Source organism: Phoca vitulina, unplaced genomic scaffold (assembly GCF_004348235.1).
Source record: "Phoca vitulina isolate PV1807 unplaced genomic scaffold, GSC_HSeal_1.0 scaffold23, whole genome shotgun sequence".
NCBI lineage: Eukaryota > Metazoa > Chordata > Mammalia > Carnivora > Phocidae > Phoca > Phoca vitulina.
Window position 1 is genome coordinate 20,622,841 of NW_022589726.1, and position 20,301 is coordinate 20,643,141.

The window sequence follows — 20,301 nt, forward strand, 5'->3', positions numbered from 1 at the left end:
CTACTGGATTTCAGATATCTTTCCCACTTCAAGTTATTTGGAAATAAATTGAGATTTGAATGATGAGCTCTGGTTGAAGGCTCTCATTACAAGCTGAATAAACATGACATACTCTCTGTGTACTATTGTCTGGGAACATTCTGTGACACTAAATGACCTTCTCTTAAGTTACTTTTCCAGTCTTAAAAATTATAATTTATAACTTTAATTAGAGATCTACCCTAGATATGAGAGATATAAATGTAGTAGTTTACAGGACTCACAGAATAATTTATTCAAAAAATCTGTACCATCCATGTTTCTATTTAAAAAACAAAAACATGGTCCCTGCCCTCAGCAGGCTTCCAGTTCAGTAGAGGGACACACAGTAAGCATTGTAGTGTAAGTGTGACCAGGTACCTTGGAAACAGAGGAAGGACTACTTAGATTTATATAGGAGAGCTAAGGTGGACTTCACAGAGAGAATGTTGCTCAGCCTTCACTGAGTCTTGAAAGAACAAATAGAAGGATGTAAGGGGGATGGGGGAAGGGAACTCATTTACAAGCTCATGGACCTCCCAGCAGTTTGCTTTTCCTGGAAGGTAAGGGATGAGGAAGGGAATACTCAGGGAGGGGTGGTAGGGACTAGATGTAGAACTGGTCTTCCATAACATGCTAAGCACTTTAGATTTAGTTCGGGGAATGATTATAGGAATTTTTCAAGCATTTTGAACAAGAGAGTAATATAGCTTTATATTGGGGAATAATTACATGACGTGGGATAATGGCAGCATCATAGAGACTTGATTGGAAGGTAGAGAGGAAGCAATTAGAAATGTAATACAATAGTCCAGGGAAAAGATAAAGATGTGAACCCAAGGCCGTAACAGCAGGGATGAAGTGGGAGGGAAAAGGGAAACAAACGGCAGATACTGTCATCCGGACTTGACGTTCAGGGAGACATGTCCCTGTCGTCTGGGACATGAGGATTCCCCTCCATGGCTGGTTAAAGTGCTTAGTTCTCTGGTTAAGCTGGCTAGGCAGTGATTATTACCAGAGAGAATTACCTCTATAGAGTTACTTATTTCTGCCTGGGCACCTGTGAATATGTAGTGCTTCATATTTATAATGCTAAAAACACATTCTGTGGAATGTAAAAACTAATACAAAATCTAATCTCTTATGGATTTTATTAATAAAGGAGATTTGCAGGCCTCTTCTCTGAACATTCATCAGGATTTCCCACCTTCTTTGTAAAGCTTATGGCTGGGTTTTGTTTTCCCGAACAGATTCTTCGGTCCCAAAGTCGGAGTGCAGGTGGAAGGAGGATCTCTGAAAACAGCTATTCTCTGGATGATTTGGAAATAGGCCCAGGTAAGCAGCATTCCGTGTGTGTGAGGTTCCCTAGGAAGTACTCATTAGTAGCAATACCTTTTGGCCTCAAAGCCGATGCTTTTAGAGGAAGAGTGGCACAAATTAAAAGGAACTATATTTGCGACAGCCCAGGGGTCCCCTTGTGGGATGATGAGGGAAGACTGCCGACAGTTTTGGCTCTGAGGTCATCTGGGGCCTGAGGGCTGCCATGGGTGGGTGGCAGTGTCCTCTGTCAAGAGTGGTTATCCTGTATTACCGATGGTAACATAACACCTTGAGAGCATAATTATTATGTTTGGAAGGGGGCCCTATACAGGCATTTCACAAAACAAAAAATAAAATTAACAGGAAAATCATCAGCCTCCTGGTAAAGAAATGCAAATTAAAATGGCATTGAGATCTAGTTTTTTCCAATGTTAAGTAAGCCAAAATGTTTAAATATATAATACTCATTTATGGTAAAGGTTCTTTTAAAGTTGGGAAAGTGAGTAACTATTACCTAGTAAGTGACAGTTATATTCCTGATTTCCTTCTTTGTACCCTTCATAGAAGAAATGGATTACATCCGATTCCAACAGCCCCAAATTTAGAAACTTTTCTTTTTTTTTTTTTTTAAGATTTTATTTATGTATTTGACAGAGACACAGCGAGAGAGGGAACCCAAGCAAGGGGAGTGGAAGAGGGAGAAGCAGGCTTCCTGCCGAGCAGGGAGCCCGATGCGGGGCTCGATCCCAGGACCCTGGGCTCATGACCTGAGCCGAAGGCAGACGCTTAACAACTGAGCCACCCAGGCGCCCCCAAATTTAGAATCTTGAAGCCATTCAAATCACATTTTATCTTCTGATAGGACACATTATTTGTGTGCTTCCAGGTCAGTCGTCATCTTCCACGTTCAACACAGAGAAAAGCGAGAGCAGGCGAAATCTGGACATACCACGCCTGTCAGAAACCTCCATAAAGGATCGAATGGCCAAGTACCAGGCAGCTGTGTCCAAGCAGAGCAGCTCCAGCAGCTCCACAGTATGTGTCCTGCATCATCCATTCACTCATCCAGCCAGTGGTCACTGAGCACGGAGACAAGAGATGTCTCCCAGACCCTGACCCGAGAGCCCTGCTCTCTCCCTGGTCCCTAGCCATTCTCCTTCCACGTAAACCCTACCCTAGCTTCATTCAGAATCGTTATCATGTTCTAATCCTGACTTTGCTTTCCTAGGCCTCATTCCCACCGCACTCCTTCGTTAGTGATGTTATCATCCAGTAATATCATGGACAGTGTTCCTGCCTCTTCTGCTTCATTTTGTTGTTGTTGCTAAAAAAGTTATAGTCTGTTAGTTTTAACAGAAACACTTGTTTTTGTTTTTGAGGAAAGGAGGAGAGAATACTGGCAAGAAATATGGGATATATTCGACATTAATGTGGGATGGGGAGGTTTCTTGCAGTTTTTTCTTGATATAGAATTCACATGATGTAAAATGACCACTTTCACATGTAATTCAGTGATTTTTAGTGTATTCATAAGGTCATGCCATCGTCATCACTGTCTAATTCCAGAACATTTCCATCACCCCAAAAAGAAACCCCTACCTGTGCAGTCACTAGTTCCCCTCCCCTCATCCCTTGGCAACCACTAATCTGCTTTTTGTCTTTATGGATTTACCTATTCTGGACATTTCATATAAGTGAATCATACAATATATGGCCTACTTAATCCCTACTTCTTATGATGTAATGATTTTCTAAAGAAATAGAATAATGGATAGATAAAGGGGAGGGAGAAACAATAGGAAGATGACATGCTCAGTAAGCATAAAAATGTGATATTCTAAATCAAATGAAGGGTCTTTCCATTTTAGATTTTCCTAGGCTTACCTGGCAGGCTGACACTACAGAACTGCTTAACCAAAGATACCTTTTAAATGCCATTTATTCATACCTACACATGCATATAAACACTCTACATATACATAGATATGGATCTCTCAAACATTTGTTCCTTCTGAGATTTCAGAATACAAGCCACGAATCTCTAGGTGTGCTATGTTTTTGTTGAAAGATAGTATTGATTTTTATTTGTTCCCAGGCAGACTGAAACGAGTTGACCTATTAGAAATCATAACTTGTATTCCAGGAGTTGAACCTTCTTTTCCTCACATTATTAAGTATGCATTCTCCAATAGTACTTATTGGTGGACTAAGTCTCTGGGCAATGAATAATTTTGTCCTGAGTTTTCGCTGTGGTTTTAAGAAGAGATGATGTGTATAACTCAGTCGTAAAGTGGAACACCACAGGCTGATTATTCACCGACAGCATGAAAGTGAGCAAAGTTAGACTTCTCTTAGAAGGAGGTCAGGAGATAGAGCAAACAGGTGATCTTTGGAGCTTATTTCCCTTGTTTCAAGATTTTGCTGCTTCTCTGTGCCCTCCTGCTATAAACATTCCAACCAGGTGACTCCCTAAGTGGAAAAACCTGTTCAGTGACTTTTTTTTTTAAACTCCTAATAGAGTTTCAGCATTGCAATTCTCCTGCTCTGTAAATTTTAAGAGTTGAAAAGTCTTTAGGAATTCTTGTAAAAAGTACATTTTATCTCATCCCAAAAGAATTTCTCAGGCCCCTTACAGAGGATGGCTGTAACAAGGCACACACGCTCTGGCGTGATTCTGGAGGCCAGGCTTCAAGATGGGGTCAGGAGTGAGTCCTTCAGCTGTCCTGTTGTGTTCTGCAGCACTCGCTGCCTGCTCCCCCTCACCAATGCTCCTCCAGAGCCTTGTCCCTTAGTCTGGGATCCCACACCTCAGTCAGCACACTTAACCCTGGCCCTGTGGCCATACATGGCTTGTTTTCTCGCCCTGCCTAAAGAATCACAGAGAACAGAAAGGTACCAGACTTTCAGAAAGATAGAAAACTAAAGGTAGGAAATGTCCATATTCATCTACCACTATATTGATCTTGGATCTAGTAGATACAGTTAATTTTAATATTTTGCCCCAAGTGTTCTTTGCAAGGAAAAAAAAATGTGATTATGCTTACTCCTTATGACAGTATTAATGCCTGCTTTTTTATGTGGAGATTCTGTTCTGAGAAGTAGAATAAGGTATGTCTTTAGTACAATGTCTGAATTTTATGCAAAAAGAAGCATGTTTTTGAAAGTCTCACCAAAAAAAAGGTTGTTTTATGGTATCATTAAATATAATTTCAGTTTTTATATGTATGCATCATCCCTGTCTCTCTTTCCAGGCCGAGCATTTATATATATGGTCAGTATATTTTCTTGATTATTGGCACTTGGCATCTCCTTTCCCCTGCTCCAGAATGGTCTTTTCTGATAAAACTCACAAGCTTTGCATTCCCACAAGCTCTGCTGCTAGAGGAGTGAATCACAAGAACATTGTATGCTGGGGGTGGTTTCTGTGTGTGTCTGTGTTGATATGTCTGTATTCTAATGAGCATCCAGTTTTAGACTAGTGTACAAATATTTAACTCTGAGGTGTGTGTCCACAAAGCGGCTTTTGTCATTTCACTAGTCAATGGGTTTTGCTTGTGAGAATTAGGGGGTTGATTTGACCCGAGGCTTCTTAAAAGAACTTTTCTTTTACCGTTCCAAATTTATTTAATGGATGTGCTATGAAGAGCGCAGAATAGTAAGCTTTTTTTATTTTAGTTCACAGATTTATTTTTATTTTGTAGAATGACCTGAGAGCCAATGGCGGTGAAATCAGAACTCATAAATTGGAGCAAAAGGAGAATGTGCCCCCAGATCCTGAGGTCTGCATCTCCCATCAGGTTGGAGAGAAGGTGGGTTGAAAAATCTGATGTCCAGTTGCCAAGGAAGCATGTGTTCTAAATTAGACGCTTAAAATTAGAAACCACTCTAACTCTAGGCTGCAGAGTGTCTGGGAATTTGGTAACAGCTGCCAGGACAGATTGTTATTTTTGCAGGTCACATAATTTCAGTTGGGGAACTCTGCGACTTATAGCTGACCAAATAATGAACCTTCACTGGAAAATTCTTTTGCTCGGCAGATGCTCAGAGGGTGTAGAGCTAAAGTGATTTTTAAAAATCTGTTTTGATTAGACACGATATCTTCAAGGAATTCCTGTATTCTTAATTTAACACATTTTATGTAAGACAATTTCATTCTTTCACTCAGACTGTTTAGAAAGCAAGGCACTATGCTAAGCGTAGGAAATGCTAAGCTTAAAAACTAAAGAAGAACAAACCATTCCACCATTCCATGGGGTCTTTATCTGCAAGGGAGCTAACAGAGTAGAAGGGAGATGAGTAGCAGGTTGGCTGTCCTAAAGCAGTGTGGTAAGTGTGGTGAGAGGGCTCTGTGGGGCCATGGAAGCTCTGACTAAGGACATTTAACCTGACTTCCTCAAGAAGGTGATGTCTGCCAAGTCCTGAAGAATGTATGGAAAGAGACCAAGTGAATAAGGGAAGGGTTGAGTAAAGAGAAAGAAGGGCATTCCAGGCAGACACAAACAGAGGTTTGGAAACCAGAGGCTGGAACACAAGCCATATAGGTAATGGAGAGAGCCAAGTGGAGGGAGAGGGCCGGGGCAGGTCTTGAGAAGCTTTATATGCCACGCTTAAGACTCTAGAAGGAGTCCTGCCGAGGTGAAAAACCACAGGGTGATTTTAAGCAAATCATATTTGTGTTTTATGCGCCTATCACTAGATGAATGGCTTGGTTGGAGTACATAACAACATTTATGTCAGGTGATTTATCATTTTCTTTGCCAATCCATTACCCAGTTGTTTTGTTGTTGTTTGTTTTGTTTTTTGTCTTTTGGTCAATATGATAACCAAATGTTAAGTTAGATGAGGAGAAAGAGCTTTCAAATATATCACAGTGATTAATCTTAGGAGAAAAGTCATTGCTTGGGGCACCTGGGTGGCTCAGTCGTTAAGCGTCTGCCTTTGGCTCAGGTCATGATCTCAGGGTCCTGGGATCGAGCCCCACATCGGGCTCCCTGCTCGGCGGGAAGCCTGCTTCTCCCTCTCCCACTCCCCCTGCTTGTGTTACCTCTCTCGTTGTGCCTCTCTCTGTCAAATAAATAAATTTTAAAAATCTTTAAAAAAAAAAACGTCATTGCTTCTGTTACACATATTGATACCCTTGAGGCCATTCTTCCAAAAGATGAGGAGATAATTAAAATGGATTAAGAGCAATAGTACTCAAATTTATTGGTCTGTAAGAGACTTTAGGGGCGCCTGGGTGGCTCAGTTGTTAAGCGTCTTCCTTCGGCTCAGGTCATGAGCCCAGGGTCCTGGGATCGAGCCCCGCATCGGGCTCCCTGTTCCGTGGGAAGCCTGCTTCTTCCTCTCTCACTCCCCTGCTTGTGTTCCCTCTCTTGCTGTGTCTCTCTCTGTCAAATAAACAAATAAAATCTTAAAAAAAAAATACTTTAAAAAGCATGATGTATTGGCAGAACACCAATAGGAAATTATGAAATACACTACACACTTGGACCAAAGTAGGCACACAGGAAAATGATCTCAGATTAATGGCTACAAAATTTGAATCTTACAACAGGGAAAAAAATGAGAAAAATTAGATTTTTTTTATTATTATGTTAGTCACCATACAGTATATCATTAGTTTTTGATATAGTGTTCCATGATTCATTGTTTGCGTATAACACCCAGTGCTCCATGCAATATGTGCCCTCAATACCCATCACCGGGCTAACCCATCCCCCGACCTCCATCCCCTCTAAAACCCTCAGTTTGTTTCTCGGAGTCCATAGTCTCATGGTTTGTCTCCCCCTCCAATTCTCCCCCCTTCGTTTTTCCCTTCCTTCTCCTAATGTCCTCTGTGCTATTCCTTATGTTCCAGAAAAATTAGATCTCTTTATTTTACAAAAACATATTGCAAGTATATGTTGAAATAATAAGACAAAATACTTGGCAACCGTGTGTTTCATAATCATAAAATCATCCAATAAATTACATATGTCCTGGCAACAGTGGGCTCACGCATTAGTCCCATGAGTCACATGCCATGTATCAGGTGAGTTCTCTTATTAGACTACCTGGTTTTCCCATTTTTAAGTGGGAGATTGTGTCTTAAGAATAAACTGAGGGGGCGCCTGGGTGGCTCAGTCGTTAAGCGTCTGCCTTTGGCTCAGATCATCATCTCAGGGTCCTGGGATCGAGTCCCGCATCGGGCTCCCTGCTCTGCGGGAAGCCTGCTTCTCCCTCTCCCACTCCCGCTGCTTGTGTTCCTGCTCTCGCTGTGTCTCTCTCTGTCAAATAAATAAATAAAATCTTAAAAAAAAAAAAAAAGAGTAAACTGAGTTAGGGCGCCTTGCTGGCTTAGTCAGTGGAGTGTGCAACTCTTGATCGTGGGGTTGTGAGTTCAAGCTCCACATTGGGTGTACAGATTACTTAAATACAAAATCTTTAAAAAAAAAAAAGAAAAAGAACTGAGTTAAAATGTTACATACTATAAAAAAGGAACTTAAGAGAAAAATATTTCCAGCATTGAAATCTCCCCATCTATCCTAGGAGCATAGTTTCAGAAATGATCATCTAGAAAATAATGCCTGGATTGTCCCTAATCTAATTTTGTGTTTCTTTCTTGATTATCTTCACACTGATTTGAAACTGGAACTCTTGAGTTGAACTGGAGTATCAAAACACTGTAATTATAGCCTAAAAGGGCATCAATGCAACTGAACCATGAGTTGAGGAGTGGGTGGGGAAGAAAGGAGATAAAGACAGTACATAGCCTTCAGGTACATACTGCAGGTTCATAAAGCTGGGGCTGCCTTCAAATTCGTAAAATTTTTCAGAGCCTCAGTTATCCTTTCAGCTATTTGCCTAGCTTTTGTTAACCGATACCCAAGAACTATTTGAACTTCAGCTTGTTACAAAGGGATACTAATGCTAGGGTAAACTTGCCTGAAATAGAATATTTTGTCAAGGTATTGTTCTTCCCTTTCTCCTCTTGTAAATGAACTTGCGCTTTCCTTTAACAAAATGTTTGAGCAAAATCTCACGTGCTCTCTCCCGGCGGCTCCTGCAGTGAGGTCAGCTGGTTGGGCATGTGCAATGATGTCATGATTGGCAGTAAGTTTACCCTGCAGGTTCAAGGTGACCAGAATTAGAGGTGAGAGAGGAACATCCTGGGATGGGTGCACGTACTAATTAACAAGAATTGAAGAGCTTTTAATTTCTTTCCTATCATTAAATGAAATAATGTATGTAAAGTGATCATTCCAATACCTGGCACATACTAAACACTGAATAAATGTTGGCTGTTATTATACTGGTTTGTTCTATGCCATGTCAGAATTCCTGTAATGAAAAGAGAGTAGGGGCGCCTGGGTGGTTCAGTTGGTTGAGTGTCCAACTCGATCTCAGTTCAGGTCTTGATCTCAGGGTCATGAGTTCAAGCCCCGCATTTGGCTCCATGTTGGGTGTGGAGCCTACTTGGAAAAAAAAAAAAGAGAGAGAGAGAGTAATGAGAAAAAACAACCATGCAAAAATTCAGGTGCAGTCAGCTAATGACTTAATCTCCATTGTACATTTATTCAGTACATTAGACATCCTGATAGAAACACTCAGCATTGCCCATAAAATCCCTGACATCTGAATGAAAGACTTTTTTTTTTTTTTAAGATTTTATTTATTTTTTTGACAGAGAGAGAGACAGCGAGAGAGGGAACACAAGCAGGGGGAGTGGGAGAGGGAGAAGCAGGCTTCCCGCCGAGCAGGGAACCTGACGGGGCTCGTGACCTGAGCCGAAGGCAGACGCTTAATGACTGAGCCACCCAGGTGCCCGTAAATGAAAGACTTTTACGTGAAGACTACACATTGGGTCATCTATTGACCCTTCATGATTTTGAGTGTGATAGAGGATACCGGAGAGGCCTAGGGGCCACTAAAAAGGAGAGAGAGAGAAAGTAGAAAGTTTTTATTTAAATTTGATGGCTTCTGGGGAAGAGATTTGCACCCATACATAAGATCTGCCATTTTGTTAAACATTGCCATTTTGAGACAGGGATTAAAATGGAAAACTAACCTTGAAGATAACACCAGAGGTTGGTTTTTGGTCAAGTTGTCTTTTAGCTATCAAAAGGTCTTCTGTATTGGCCAGCTTGTTTCAGCAGAATGTATCTGGTTGGGAAATAGGGAATTAGGAAGATAAAGGAATAAGAATAGTTCCTAATGTAAAGACTTCATCTTGCCTTTGAGTGTGTTATAGTTCTATGGTAAGGAGCTTTGTTCTTTCTGATAGAGGGTTTTGTTTTGCCTTTATTTATTTATTTATTTATTTATTTATTTATTTATTGACAGTAGAAAGATGTGGTTTAGAAGTTCTTTTATAAAGGGAGATGATGCACACTTTTGGCAGTTGAGTGCAGTCTGTTTCTCCCGTTACTCTGTAATTGAGAGGCATGTTAATATCCTCATAAAAGCCATTTTGCTGCCTCTTGTTTAAATGCTCAGCTGTTCTGGGGCCCGTTATTTCCCCCAGGCAGCCAGTGACTGACTAGAGTCAGCAGGTTTTTATGGCATTAACAGCAGTGTGCTCTTTTATTTTTAATGTGATTCTTAATCCCCCCCTTTTGTAGGTTTCTGCAACTGAGAATAGCCTGGCAGTCCGTTCCACCCCTGCGGAAGATGACTCCCGTAAGCATTTGTTCTTAGATCTGGAGGATGAGGTTCTTGTTCTGTATTCTGTATTTCGTCCAGGAATGTCCCCATTGCTGTCAGTGCTGAGAACGTAACGTATTAAACCCAGCAACTTAGCTGATCAAATCTTTCACTAGGTTTTAAGGACTGATGCTTGCTTACCCTTCACACGTTCCCTGGCTTAGGGAGAAATTAAACTCAATGTGATTAACTTGGGGCAAACTGAATACTTTTGGTGCTTCTCTCATTGAATGTACCCTACCTTTTGTATCAAACCTTTTCAGGGTTCAAGCTGTAAAAACTAATTTTGAAGTTTCATTTTAATAGGAGTTTGGCCAAGAAGGATTTTATTCATTTACAGAGATAAAGAATTGGTATTTGAGTAACCTTTTAAAAATATCTTTCTCTGCTTATCTATATGTGAACCATAGTCCACCTTCTAGCCAGATTCTAGAGATTTTCCTGTTGGCGCTGAATTTTATCAGCTTTTCATCCATTTCAAGCCTCACTTCTACCAAAAACAAAAACCTTTGTGTTTTTTTTTCTTACTATATCCACTTTTGATTCTGATTTTCAGTATTTTTTTTAAATATATGTGGATTTCTAGCTTCTCCCCAGGTTAATTACTTTACTAGACATTGAAAACTCAGCAACTAAAGTAGAAATATGAATTAACAAATCTCTAGCAAATCCTACCTTAAAATTTTAGAGAGAAACTTGCTGCTTGAATCCAAGAACATTCCTTTTGTAGTCATTTTGCTTGGACTAGAAATTTTTCTGAGTTTTGACTAGGTTTGCAAAACATTTGAAAAATAAGACTTAATCTTTTAGTACTTTGTTGACTTAACTCTAGATTTTAAGGAATTCTTTTATGGTTCCTTAGTAGCACTTTTCTGTGTCTGCTCAGAGTTTTCCACACAGTGACTATATTGGCAGAAAATTAACTTATGCAGGTGACACATCAATGATTATGAAAAAAACTTCATGGAGCCTTTTTCCATAATCTCCATCCATAGATATCTGCTATAGGACTGACCAAAAAGACTGTGTCAAATTACACACACACCCATACCCACACACACGTGTGTGGGTGTGTGTGTGCAGTAGGAAATTTATACCCTCACCTTCCTTCAAGCACTCCAGAAGGAGTTATTGGGGGTGCTAACTACCAAAAAAATCATCTACAAACAGCCTTTATTTTCTTAATTTAAATTAAATTAATTAACATATAGTGTATTATTAGTTTCAGAGGTAGAGTTCAGTGATTCATCAGTCTTACATAATGCCCAGTGCTCATGACATCACATTGCTACAAACAGCCTTCAAAAATGACAAATACCATGGCGCGGGGGCAGAAAGTTCTTCAGATAGAATGATTTGGGTTCTGGCTGTGTGTGGCAAAGTGTGAAAAAACCTCCCAGCTCAGAACCTAAGAGCATAGCTTTTAGCATCAGAAGAGCTGTGTTTTTCCTGGTGTTGAAAAGACCTGTCCATTATAGAGGTGCCAAAGCTTTGCTCTGGGGAGGAACCATTTCTGAGACTTCCCCTGATACTATAAAATGCCTTCCTTTTGTAATTCAAGCAGGTAACTCCCAGGTCAAGAGTGAGGTCCAGCAGCCTGTCCATCCTAAACCACTAAATCCAGATGCCAGAGCCTCCAGCCTCTCTGAAAGTTCTCCTCCCAAAGCAGTGAAGGTATGATGGCAATTTCTCTCGGAACCTTTAGACATTGGTTTACGAATAGATCTCATTGCACCTTGTATCATTATGTTCATTATAACCTGTTTTTGCTTTTGTGGGGATTAAAATGCCAAGAAAGGGCATACTTAAGCCAGTCACTTTCCCTGGAAATCTTGTCTCTTCTGCTCAGATGTTTGAGCCAGGAGGGGAGAGGTTCACTAATAGCTCTCGGTTTGAAATCTGGAAAATTCATGAAAGTTTTAAGGAAACCCAAAATTAAAGAAAATGATGTGGGGTGTGTGTGTGTGTGTGTGTGTGTGTGTGTGTGTGTGTGTGTGTGTGTGTTTGAGGGGAAAAAATGCCCAAGTCCATAAATCTGTGAATGGGCAAAAGACCACAAAGTGGGAAATTCAAGAAATCTGTCAAACTAAATCAGCCCATTGGATGGGGATGTGCATGTCAACTTAAAGAGAGTGGCCCACTGGTCTGAAGAACTTGACTGTAACATGATTGGTGGTTAGCTTCTTTAAAGAAAGACTGTGTACATTGCAGTGGGAGTTGGCCAGCCCATTTGCTGTAAAATCGGGCATTCAAGTAACACTTATACTAGGGTATATAATATTAGATGTTAAGGAATGTACAAAAGTTTTGTACCCTAAGAAAACTTTACTAGGCTACTCAATCTCTGGCCAGCTTTTATTCACCAGTTTTTAAAAGCAGTCTTTTCCCTTTCTATGAACAAATATATACTCTCATAAAAATAAAGGTTAAAAAAAATCCCAATGCCTACTTTAGACTTTATTACCTGACTTATTTTAATGGAATGCTTTGCTAATGTAGTGCTAATTTAGCCATGTGGATTAATAACCAAACATACCCACACTTCTTTAGTGTCTTTCTCCTCTGGTGCCCTCTTAAGTAGCCAGGTTTTGTTTAGAAAGTTTTAACATTTAAAAGAAATGCAGTAGGTAGAATTGGTGTGTTGATGGTTTGTAACTGCCCCAGCCTCATGCACCCATCAGCTGTGCCTGTATCTCTCAGTTGTGGGCATGACTGATGCCTTGATGAAAGTTCTAGTGCACAAAAAGAAGGAAGAGAAGAGGACATAGGTGAAGATTTGGAACAAAAGGAGAAAAGGGGAGAATCCGGGATATAAAGGGCGAGTTAAAAAAGGGAAAGGGGAGGAGTGAAGAATGTAAATGAAAATTTTACAGGAAGCTGAGATTCATGAGGAGAGTAAGGTTTATTGAAAAGGAGCAAAAGGTGAAGAAAGTAGCAAGAGAAAGCAGGTAAAGGGAGGAAGGATAGAGTTACAGTGATTGAGCTGCACATGTATTCAACATGACCCCCTCTTCTGGCGGCTTTAAAGTTCAGCTCATGCTGTCATCAGCACTTTCTTTGTCCAGTATCTGGAGCCCAACAAAGTAGCAAATGCCATGGGGTTAATTTCTTCTCCAACAGCAACCCTGCCCAGGTGTGAGTCCTTGGGTTGTGGTTCTGGATCAAGGACAGCCAGTAAATCTGACTTGGCCATGGACTGAGGGACTAGGAAATTCCATGGCTTGTTTAAGAACTAAAATCTGTTCTTGAATATATTTGAATTCTCAACCCAGTCTCATTTCCTTCCCTCAACTGCTAGGTCAGACCTCCTGGTACTGGGTTGGACTTTTGAGGTCCCTCCTTGATTCAGACTCCAGGGTCTGAGCTGCTGAGTGATGAGTGACAGAGTGCACCGCACTTAGGTCCTCCCTAGCATACCAGAGATGAGAGGGGGTGGAGATAAAGCTCCCTCTACACCTGTCCCAGACCCATGCCTGTTCTTTGGCCCTGGTCACTCAGCAGGAGAATGCAGACAGGCTTGCTTTCACCAGACAGACACCTCAGGTTTTGAACGTTGTGTAAAGACTGGAGTAAATAGGCCTGGCTCCCTGTGTTTGCCGATGGTCCAAAGCTCAAATGATGATGGTGTACAGATACAGATGGGACTCAGTCACATCTCTACTTTTATTTAAGGGTAGTTTATTTTCTCCTCCTCAAATTCATCCTTTACATTCTGAAGGCAAGTATATATATACTTTAGTGTTTATAGGAAGACCTGCTGGCATCACTGGTCTCATGGCTATAGACCACGTGACAGAAGTTGTTTCTCCACTTGGGGAAATTACATACAGCTCAGAATAAACTTGTTCACTCAGAATAGATTTTTAGGTCCCACACATCCTAGAAAAACTGTTCCTTAGTGCCTATCTGTCTGTTATTGAAAAATAGGACATCTAAGGTAGAGATTCGATTCATTTCAAACTTTAGCTTGATAAAGTAGAAAAATGATCCTACATCTTTACAAGTAAGAGTTTTATTTGTATATTTTGAACACTGGCCAGATAGCTCAGTTGATGAGACCTGGTGCTAATGAAATTGAAGTTGCAGGTTCACTCTCAAAAAAGACATTCTGGGAGCAGAGCTCAGTGGACCCTGTGAGAAAGATCAGGACCTTTCTACTCAAGAGACCCAGAGGTCTCTTAGGCTTTATGTCCTTCCATTGAGAGAAGTTATCCCCCAAATGTTTCCCCTAAATGGGAGAACAGGGAGGAAGAGGCAAGGAGATGTGGCCAGCTCTGGGAACACCCACTTGCCCCCATAAGGACAGCCAAGGCTTCCTTGTCTGGTCCTGCTGAAGGATGTGGAGAGAAAACATGGCAGACTGCCTGAGAGGACACTCACCTGGCACCCCCTCAATGCCCTGCTGGCTGTCCCTTCCTCTATGGACAGGGTAGGAGGTTTTATGCTAGTTTGCAAAGCCACTGGAATTATGCTAGAAGGGCACCTAGAATCTTTTCTTACTATCTCCATTATTCCTGCTTTATCAAACACGAACCTTTCCTCTACACGTAGAGCAGTCTAAGATGTGAATATCTCCAAAATGCTGTCAAAAAGAGTTTCACAGAAAGCCAGGGGAAGGGTTCGGCTGCACAGAGCCGACCCAACCATTTACTGTATGTGAAGAATTTCAGTTTAATTACCTAGATATTTTGCACAGATTGGAAAGGAGGGAATGAAAGGCATTTTGTGGTGTTCTTGAGGAATGGAAGCCTGACATCAATACAGAATTTCCTTCTGGCTTCACCATGTCCAAAGGCTAGTTAGCTTCACTGACTGTTGCCAGCCCCCCCCCCCATATATATGTATGTTGTTTATATATGTTACATATACATATAAATATATACATATCTATAATCTCCCAACTAGAGCTTTCATTAGACTGAAATATATATGTAAGGCCAGATGGTGAAAGAATGTAGATGAAGCCACACACATTTATTAGAAAAATAGCTTTGTATAGATGCTGATCAACAGAGGGCCTGTAAGATCCCTCGTATGGGAAAGACATGACAGTGTTTATGAACATCAGTTATGTAAATATTACCTCATTCATTTCTGAACATCCCAAAGATATTATCTACATAATTTGAAACAAAGTGAGGACTGTAGTTTGTTCAAACTGCTATAGTGAGATTATTTTCATTTGGGTTAGCATCTGCTCTCCTCCCCAGAGTTTCCTTTAGTTACGGAAAATTAGCATGCCAGGACAATTTAGAAAATGCTCTATTGGTTTGTGAATCAGGAGTTCTGAGTTTTAGTTTTAATTCCGTTACTGACCATGGGAGCTTTGATAAGGAACCTGACGTCCTGGTGCTGTAGTTTCTACATGTGAAAAAGAGTGAGGGAGGAGAGATGAAAAACATCTTACAGAGTGAAAAAATATAATTTAAAGATAAAAAATGTCTAACATTCTAATACTGGCAGTGTTTTAAACGTGGATGTGCCAAGTCCGAGCATGCCATGAAGGCATGGGCAGGATATATGCCAGGCCTACCATAATGGTAGAGATTTTTGGGCACTGACTCTGCTTCCTGTCGTCTGAATAGACATGGGGGCAATTACAGAAAAGTGGCTGAGAGCCCGGGACAGAGGAAGTAAAGGGAAGGCACAGACAGCCCCTCTGATTTGGCATATGACCAGGTTGGGATCCTCTTGACTTTATGAAACTAGAAGGCCCTTGGGCAGCTGCCATATAAACATTAAATAATATTGAAAAGGGTCTCTGTAAAAAATGGATAGGAATAACGGGCCTCTGTAGGTCTGGTTAGTTAGAAGCTTGTGGTTAGTCAGATGTTTGAGCTAGCAGTCTGTTAATTTGATGTTAAGGAGGAGAGGTGGCTTTTCACCCCATTCAAGAGAGAGCCATTGTGGGTCAGGTGTGGGAGGCAGTAAGACACTAAAGAATTGTTAATGAGACACTCCTCTTGTGGGGGAAGGCTCACGACAGCTCTCTGTCCTGAGCTGGGCCAGGTTCCAGCCTCAGGTAGATAGGAGTGAGGCTGCTTTTGCCACAATTAGCAGAACTACTTGAAAAAGAAAGAAAACGTGGTCTTATTCTCGGATCCGAGTCTGTACCTGAGTTTCAGCTCAGCTTCAGTAAAGCGCTCCAGGCCCCCCACCCCCTCCCCACACTGAATGCTGTGTATTCACTGAAGGTTCCTGTTTGTCTCTTGCAGCTTCTGCTTCCTGCTCCTCCGGTACCTAATTTCTGCTCCTGCCTTCCACTTTCCTCCTAACGTGAGCTCAGCTTTCAGCTTTCTCTCAGGTTCTCCTTTCTGTTCCCGGGGCCGCACCCTCCTACAGTGTGTCCTCTGTGTGTGTGTGATGGAGGTGTGCTCCGGCTCTCTCCGTTCCCCCTGAGCACAGTCATACCCCTCTCCTCTTGTATCCTGGGAGGTTCCTGTCTCCTGCTCTGTCTTCACTGCCCAGAACGAATACTGTCCTCCTAAGTCAAGCGCTCAAAATACGGAAGCCGCCCTGCCCCTGACAAAGAGTTTCAGTCTGAGAAATAGATACCTTTGGCCTCTGACTTGTGCATCAAGTGGATTGTGATCTGTACAGCCTCTCTCCGATGCCATCAGTTGTACTGTGACACCCAAATTTTATTTTGCATTTTAATGTATTTCCTGCTGGCTAGACAAGGACCTAGCTCTTTTTAGAGAAAACCTAATTAAAACTATGCAGTGACATCGCCACTGGGTCCTATCTTGTTAGAAGTATCCATATAAGAATTCTGAGCTCCAGATAAGGCCCTAATTGCTTCCAACAGCATTCATTTACAACATTTGATCATATTTAAATACCTCCCTTATTTGGTAAACTAGGTTGAACCTGTCTTTGACTATTTTAAGTTTTTCTTTTTAGGGCTCTAACCTTAGGAATAGAAGGGGGCTGTTGAGCCATTTCCACTCAGTTCTGTTCCTTCATTCTTCAATCCCTTGGTGCTATTTGTTTACCACTAAACTGTATTAAACTCCCTTTTATAGAGATTTCCCTTTATGGCCATTTTTTTTTTTAACCCATTTTCTACTTTTGTTTCCTGTCCGGACCCACTTGGGAAACCATTCCTATTTTTTGCTTTACCTCCTGGTGAATCACGTAGCAAGTGAACCAGCATTCTGAATTTTTTATGGGACTATTTTCAGGTTTTTTAAATGAAAATTCTGTCTTGCCCATAACCTGGTTTATTTTTGGCTTATCTTTACCATTCAAGTCCTGGACCTTGGGACTAATTTGCATTATTTACCACCACCCAGGTCTTGGCTGCAGAGACCCCCGCCCCGGCCCCCCACCCAGGTGCCTGTAAGAGCTTCCCAGCCACCTTAACCCAAGCTGCTCCTGTATTTGCTGGATAAGGTGTTTCTGTTGGAGCAAGTCAAGAGTTATTTACATATACCTAGGGACTTCTTACCCCCGGCCCCATTAGCTCAGTAACCATTTCTTATGTAAAAACTTGCCCTTTGGGAATTCTGGCTTTCATCAGTGCTATAATAAGAACTATTTTTTTTTTAAGATTTTTTATTTATTTACTTGACAGAGAGAGACACAGCGAGAGAGGGAACACAAGCAGGGGAAGCAGGAGAGGGAGAAGCAGGCTTCCCGCGGAGCAGGGAGCCCGATGCGGGGCTCGATCCCGGGACCATGACCTGAGCCGAAGGCAGACGCTTAACGACGAGCCTCCCAGGCGCCCCTATAATAAGAACTATTTTATGTTCTTTAGGATTGGGTTTACCAGCTGAAACAGCTATGCTCACCCCACTCTTATTCCAAACTTTACAGACAGTTCATGAATTCCCAGTCTGTTATGACCTTTCACTCCCCATTACAATAGTTTTATTCTCCATTGTTTTTTGGGGTTTTTTGTTTGCTTGTTTTTCAAGTAGGCTCCACGCCCAACATGGGGCTCTAACTAACAACCCTGAGATCAAGAGTTCTCATGCTTTCCCAACTGTGCCAGCCAGGTGCCCCTCTCCGTTGGTTTCTGAGAAGATTATAGAACCTATAGCTTTGTTGGACTATGCTTTCTTCTGGAGTCCTAATAAAATAGTTTGTCTCTTGGGCGCCTGGGTGGCTCAGTTAGTTAAGCGACTGCCTTCGGCTCAGGTCATGATCCTGGAGTCCCTGGATCGAGTCCCGCATCGGGCTCCCTGCTCGGCAGGGAGCCTGCTTCTCCCTCTGACCCTCCCCCCTCTCATGTGCTCGCTCTCTCTCATTCTCTCTCTCTCAAATAAATAAAATCTTTAAAAAAAAAAATAGTTTGTCTCTTTAAAGTTATTACATTTACATGTCAGTTTTGACTTATTTAAAAATATTGTGCCTAATGGATAAAATATTATGCTAAGTCAAGATTATAAGCAGAGGACACTAAAAGATGCTTTATCAGATTGTCTTTTCCCAATTCCCAAAGTCCAATGCTTTTCCTCTCCTTTAAATTTATCCCCTTTCGAATCTGTTCTTATAAAAGTCTGTCCTGCTTTTACCAGGCACTTGAATCAAACAAACTTCTGTATGTGATGACATTTTCTCCTAATTTCCTGTCTGTGGAACCATTTTGTGTGTACTTTTGTTTGTATGTGTGGTGGCCTGTCCGAGCCTTCCTCTGCAGTCCAGCCTCAGTGGCTGCCACACTTGGGGCAGCCAGCCAGTTGGGGAAAGGGATGCAGGAGAGCTTCCTTGCCTTAAAGAGTCAGCTGATAGAATCATAACAGGCTTAGTGTTCCTGTGAGAATTGACAGGTAAGGGAGCCCTTAGCTAACAAAGTAAAACTGGGGCACATCTCAGCAGAGTACGAACTCATCCCTGCCTATGCTAACGTTACCCTTTTCCTTCTAGAAGTTTCAGGCACCTGCGAGAGAGACTTGTGTGGAGTGTCAGAAGACAGTCTACCCAATGGAACGTCTCTTGGCCAACCAGCAGGTGTTTCACGTCAGCTGCTTCCGTTGTTCCTACTGCAACAACAAACTTACGTAAGCCAACCAGAGTGAGCCATCTCTCTATGTCACTGGACCACGGGAAGGAGTCTTTGGCTTTTAGAGCACTGGTACTAGAAGCTCTTGTACCAAGAGTGCACTGTCAAAGGTCCTTAAAGAAAGTAAAATACCATTTAGTGAGAAGTATTTCATATCAAATGAGAATGGTGTGTGGAACTTCGTGGTACATTGATATTTTAATTTACATGTTTAATTTACATGGAGCTTAGATCCTATGGCTGGCAGGTAAAACCCCCTGTGACTTAAATTAGTAGAATATCCCCCCTTGGTCTCATAGAATCATAAAATTAAGAAATCTTAAGAGTATACTTGTCGGGGCACCTGGGTAGCTCAGTCTGTGAAGCATCTGCCTTCAGCTCAGGTCATGATCCGGGGGTCCTGGGATCGAGCCCCGCATCAGGCTCCCTGCTCAGCGGAGAGCCTGCTTCCCCTGCCCCTCACCCAACTCCTGCTCTCTCCCTCTCTCTCAAATAAATAAATAAAACCTTAAAAAAAAAAAAGAGTATACTTGTCTAAGTCCTTACTTGAAAATGTCCCAAACACTGTATAAATGGTAATAATAACAATAATAATAGACCCCGAAGAGCGTGTATTTTTCTGTATATTGCTTCCTTTTATTTCTGAGAAAATAATTATATATCATTTCTTCCAAGTAATTCAAGGATTGGATAGAAATGTGACAAATTGGGGCACCTGAGTGGCCCAGTCAGTTAGGCATCGAACTCTTGATTTCAACTCAGGTCACAATCTCAGGGTTGTGAGATCGAGCTCCGTGTCGAGCTCCTTGCTCAGCGTGGAGTCTGCTTGTCCCTCTCCCTCTGCTCCTCCCCCGACCCCTGCTTGAGCTCTCTCTCTCTCAAATAAAATCTAAGGGAAAAAAAAAAAAAAAGAAATGTGACAAATTGGGGACATATTCCATATTAACTCATTTAAATCATAGAGTCTTAGGGAACAAAGTAACTAGGATGTCACTTCCTCCAGCTTTCTTTTCAGAGCAAGCATTCCTTCTAAAATACTCTTGAAAGATGTGCTCGTATCTGTGTGGCACTTTGCTGGGGTGATACCCCACTACCTAGTTCCAGTGTAAGACAGCTCTAGTTCCACAACTTTCCCTTCTATTGAGCCAAAATGTGCCTCTGTAACTTCTACTCATTGGTTCTTTTTCTGCCCATGGTATTATTTTTTTTCTCCATATTTTTCTAAGTTTCTGAATTTTTATATCTCTTCTGTGGAAATGCTGTTGTTTTTTATA

General features: G+C 41.5%; 1 protein-coding gene across 2 annotated transcripts in view; it reads left to right on the forward strand.

Moving 5' to 3' along the window:
• LIMA1 (LIM domain and actin binding 1) overlaps window positions 1–20,301 on the forward strand; it is a 91,098-nt gene that overhangs the window by 67,887 nt on the left and 2,910 nt on the right. Inside the window, exons 5-10 of one of the 2 annotated variants that reach the window (XM_032420495.1) lie at window positions 1,269–1,353; window positions 2,225–2,373; window positions 5,040–5,147; window positions 9,939–9,996; window positions 11,582–11,694; window positions 18,892–19,025. In XM_032420495.1, coding sequence (XP_032276386.1) covers window positions 1,269–1,353; window positions 2,225–2,373; window positions 5,040–5,147; window positions 9,939–9,996; window positions 11,582–11,694; window positions 18,892–19,025 — 647 coding nt within the window. The remainder of the gene's footprint in view (window positions 1–1,268; window positions 1,354–2,224; window positions 2,374–5,039; window positions 5,148–9,938; window positions 9,997–11,581; window positions 11,695–18,891; window positions 19,026–20,301) is intronic. The other variant, XM_032420497.1, reaches the window with a different exon arrangement.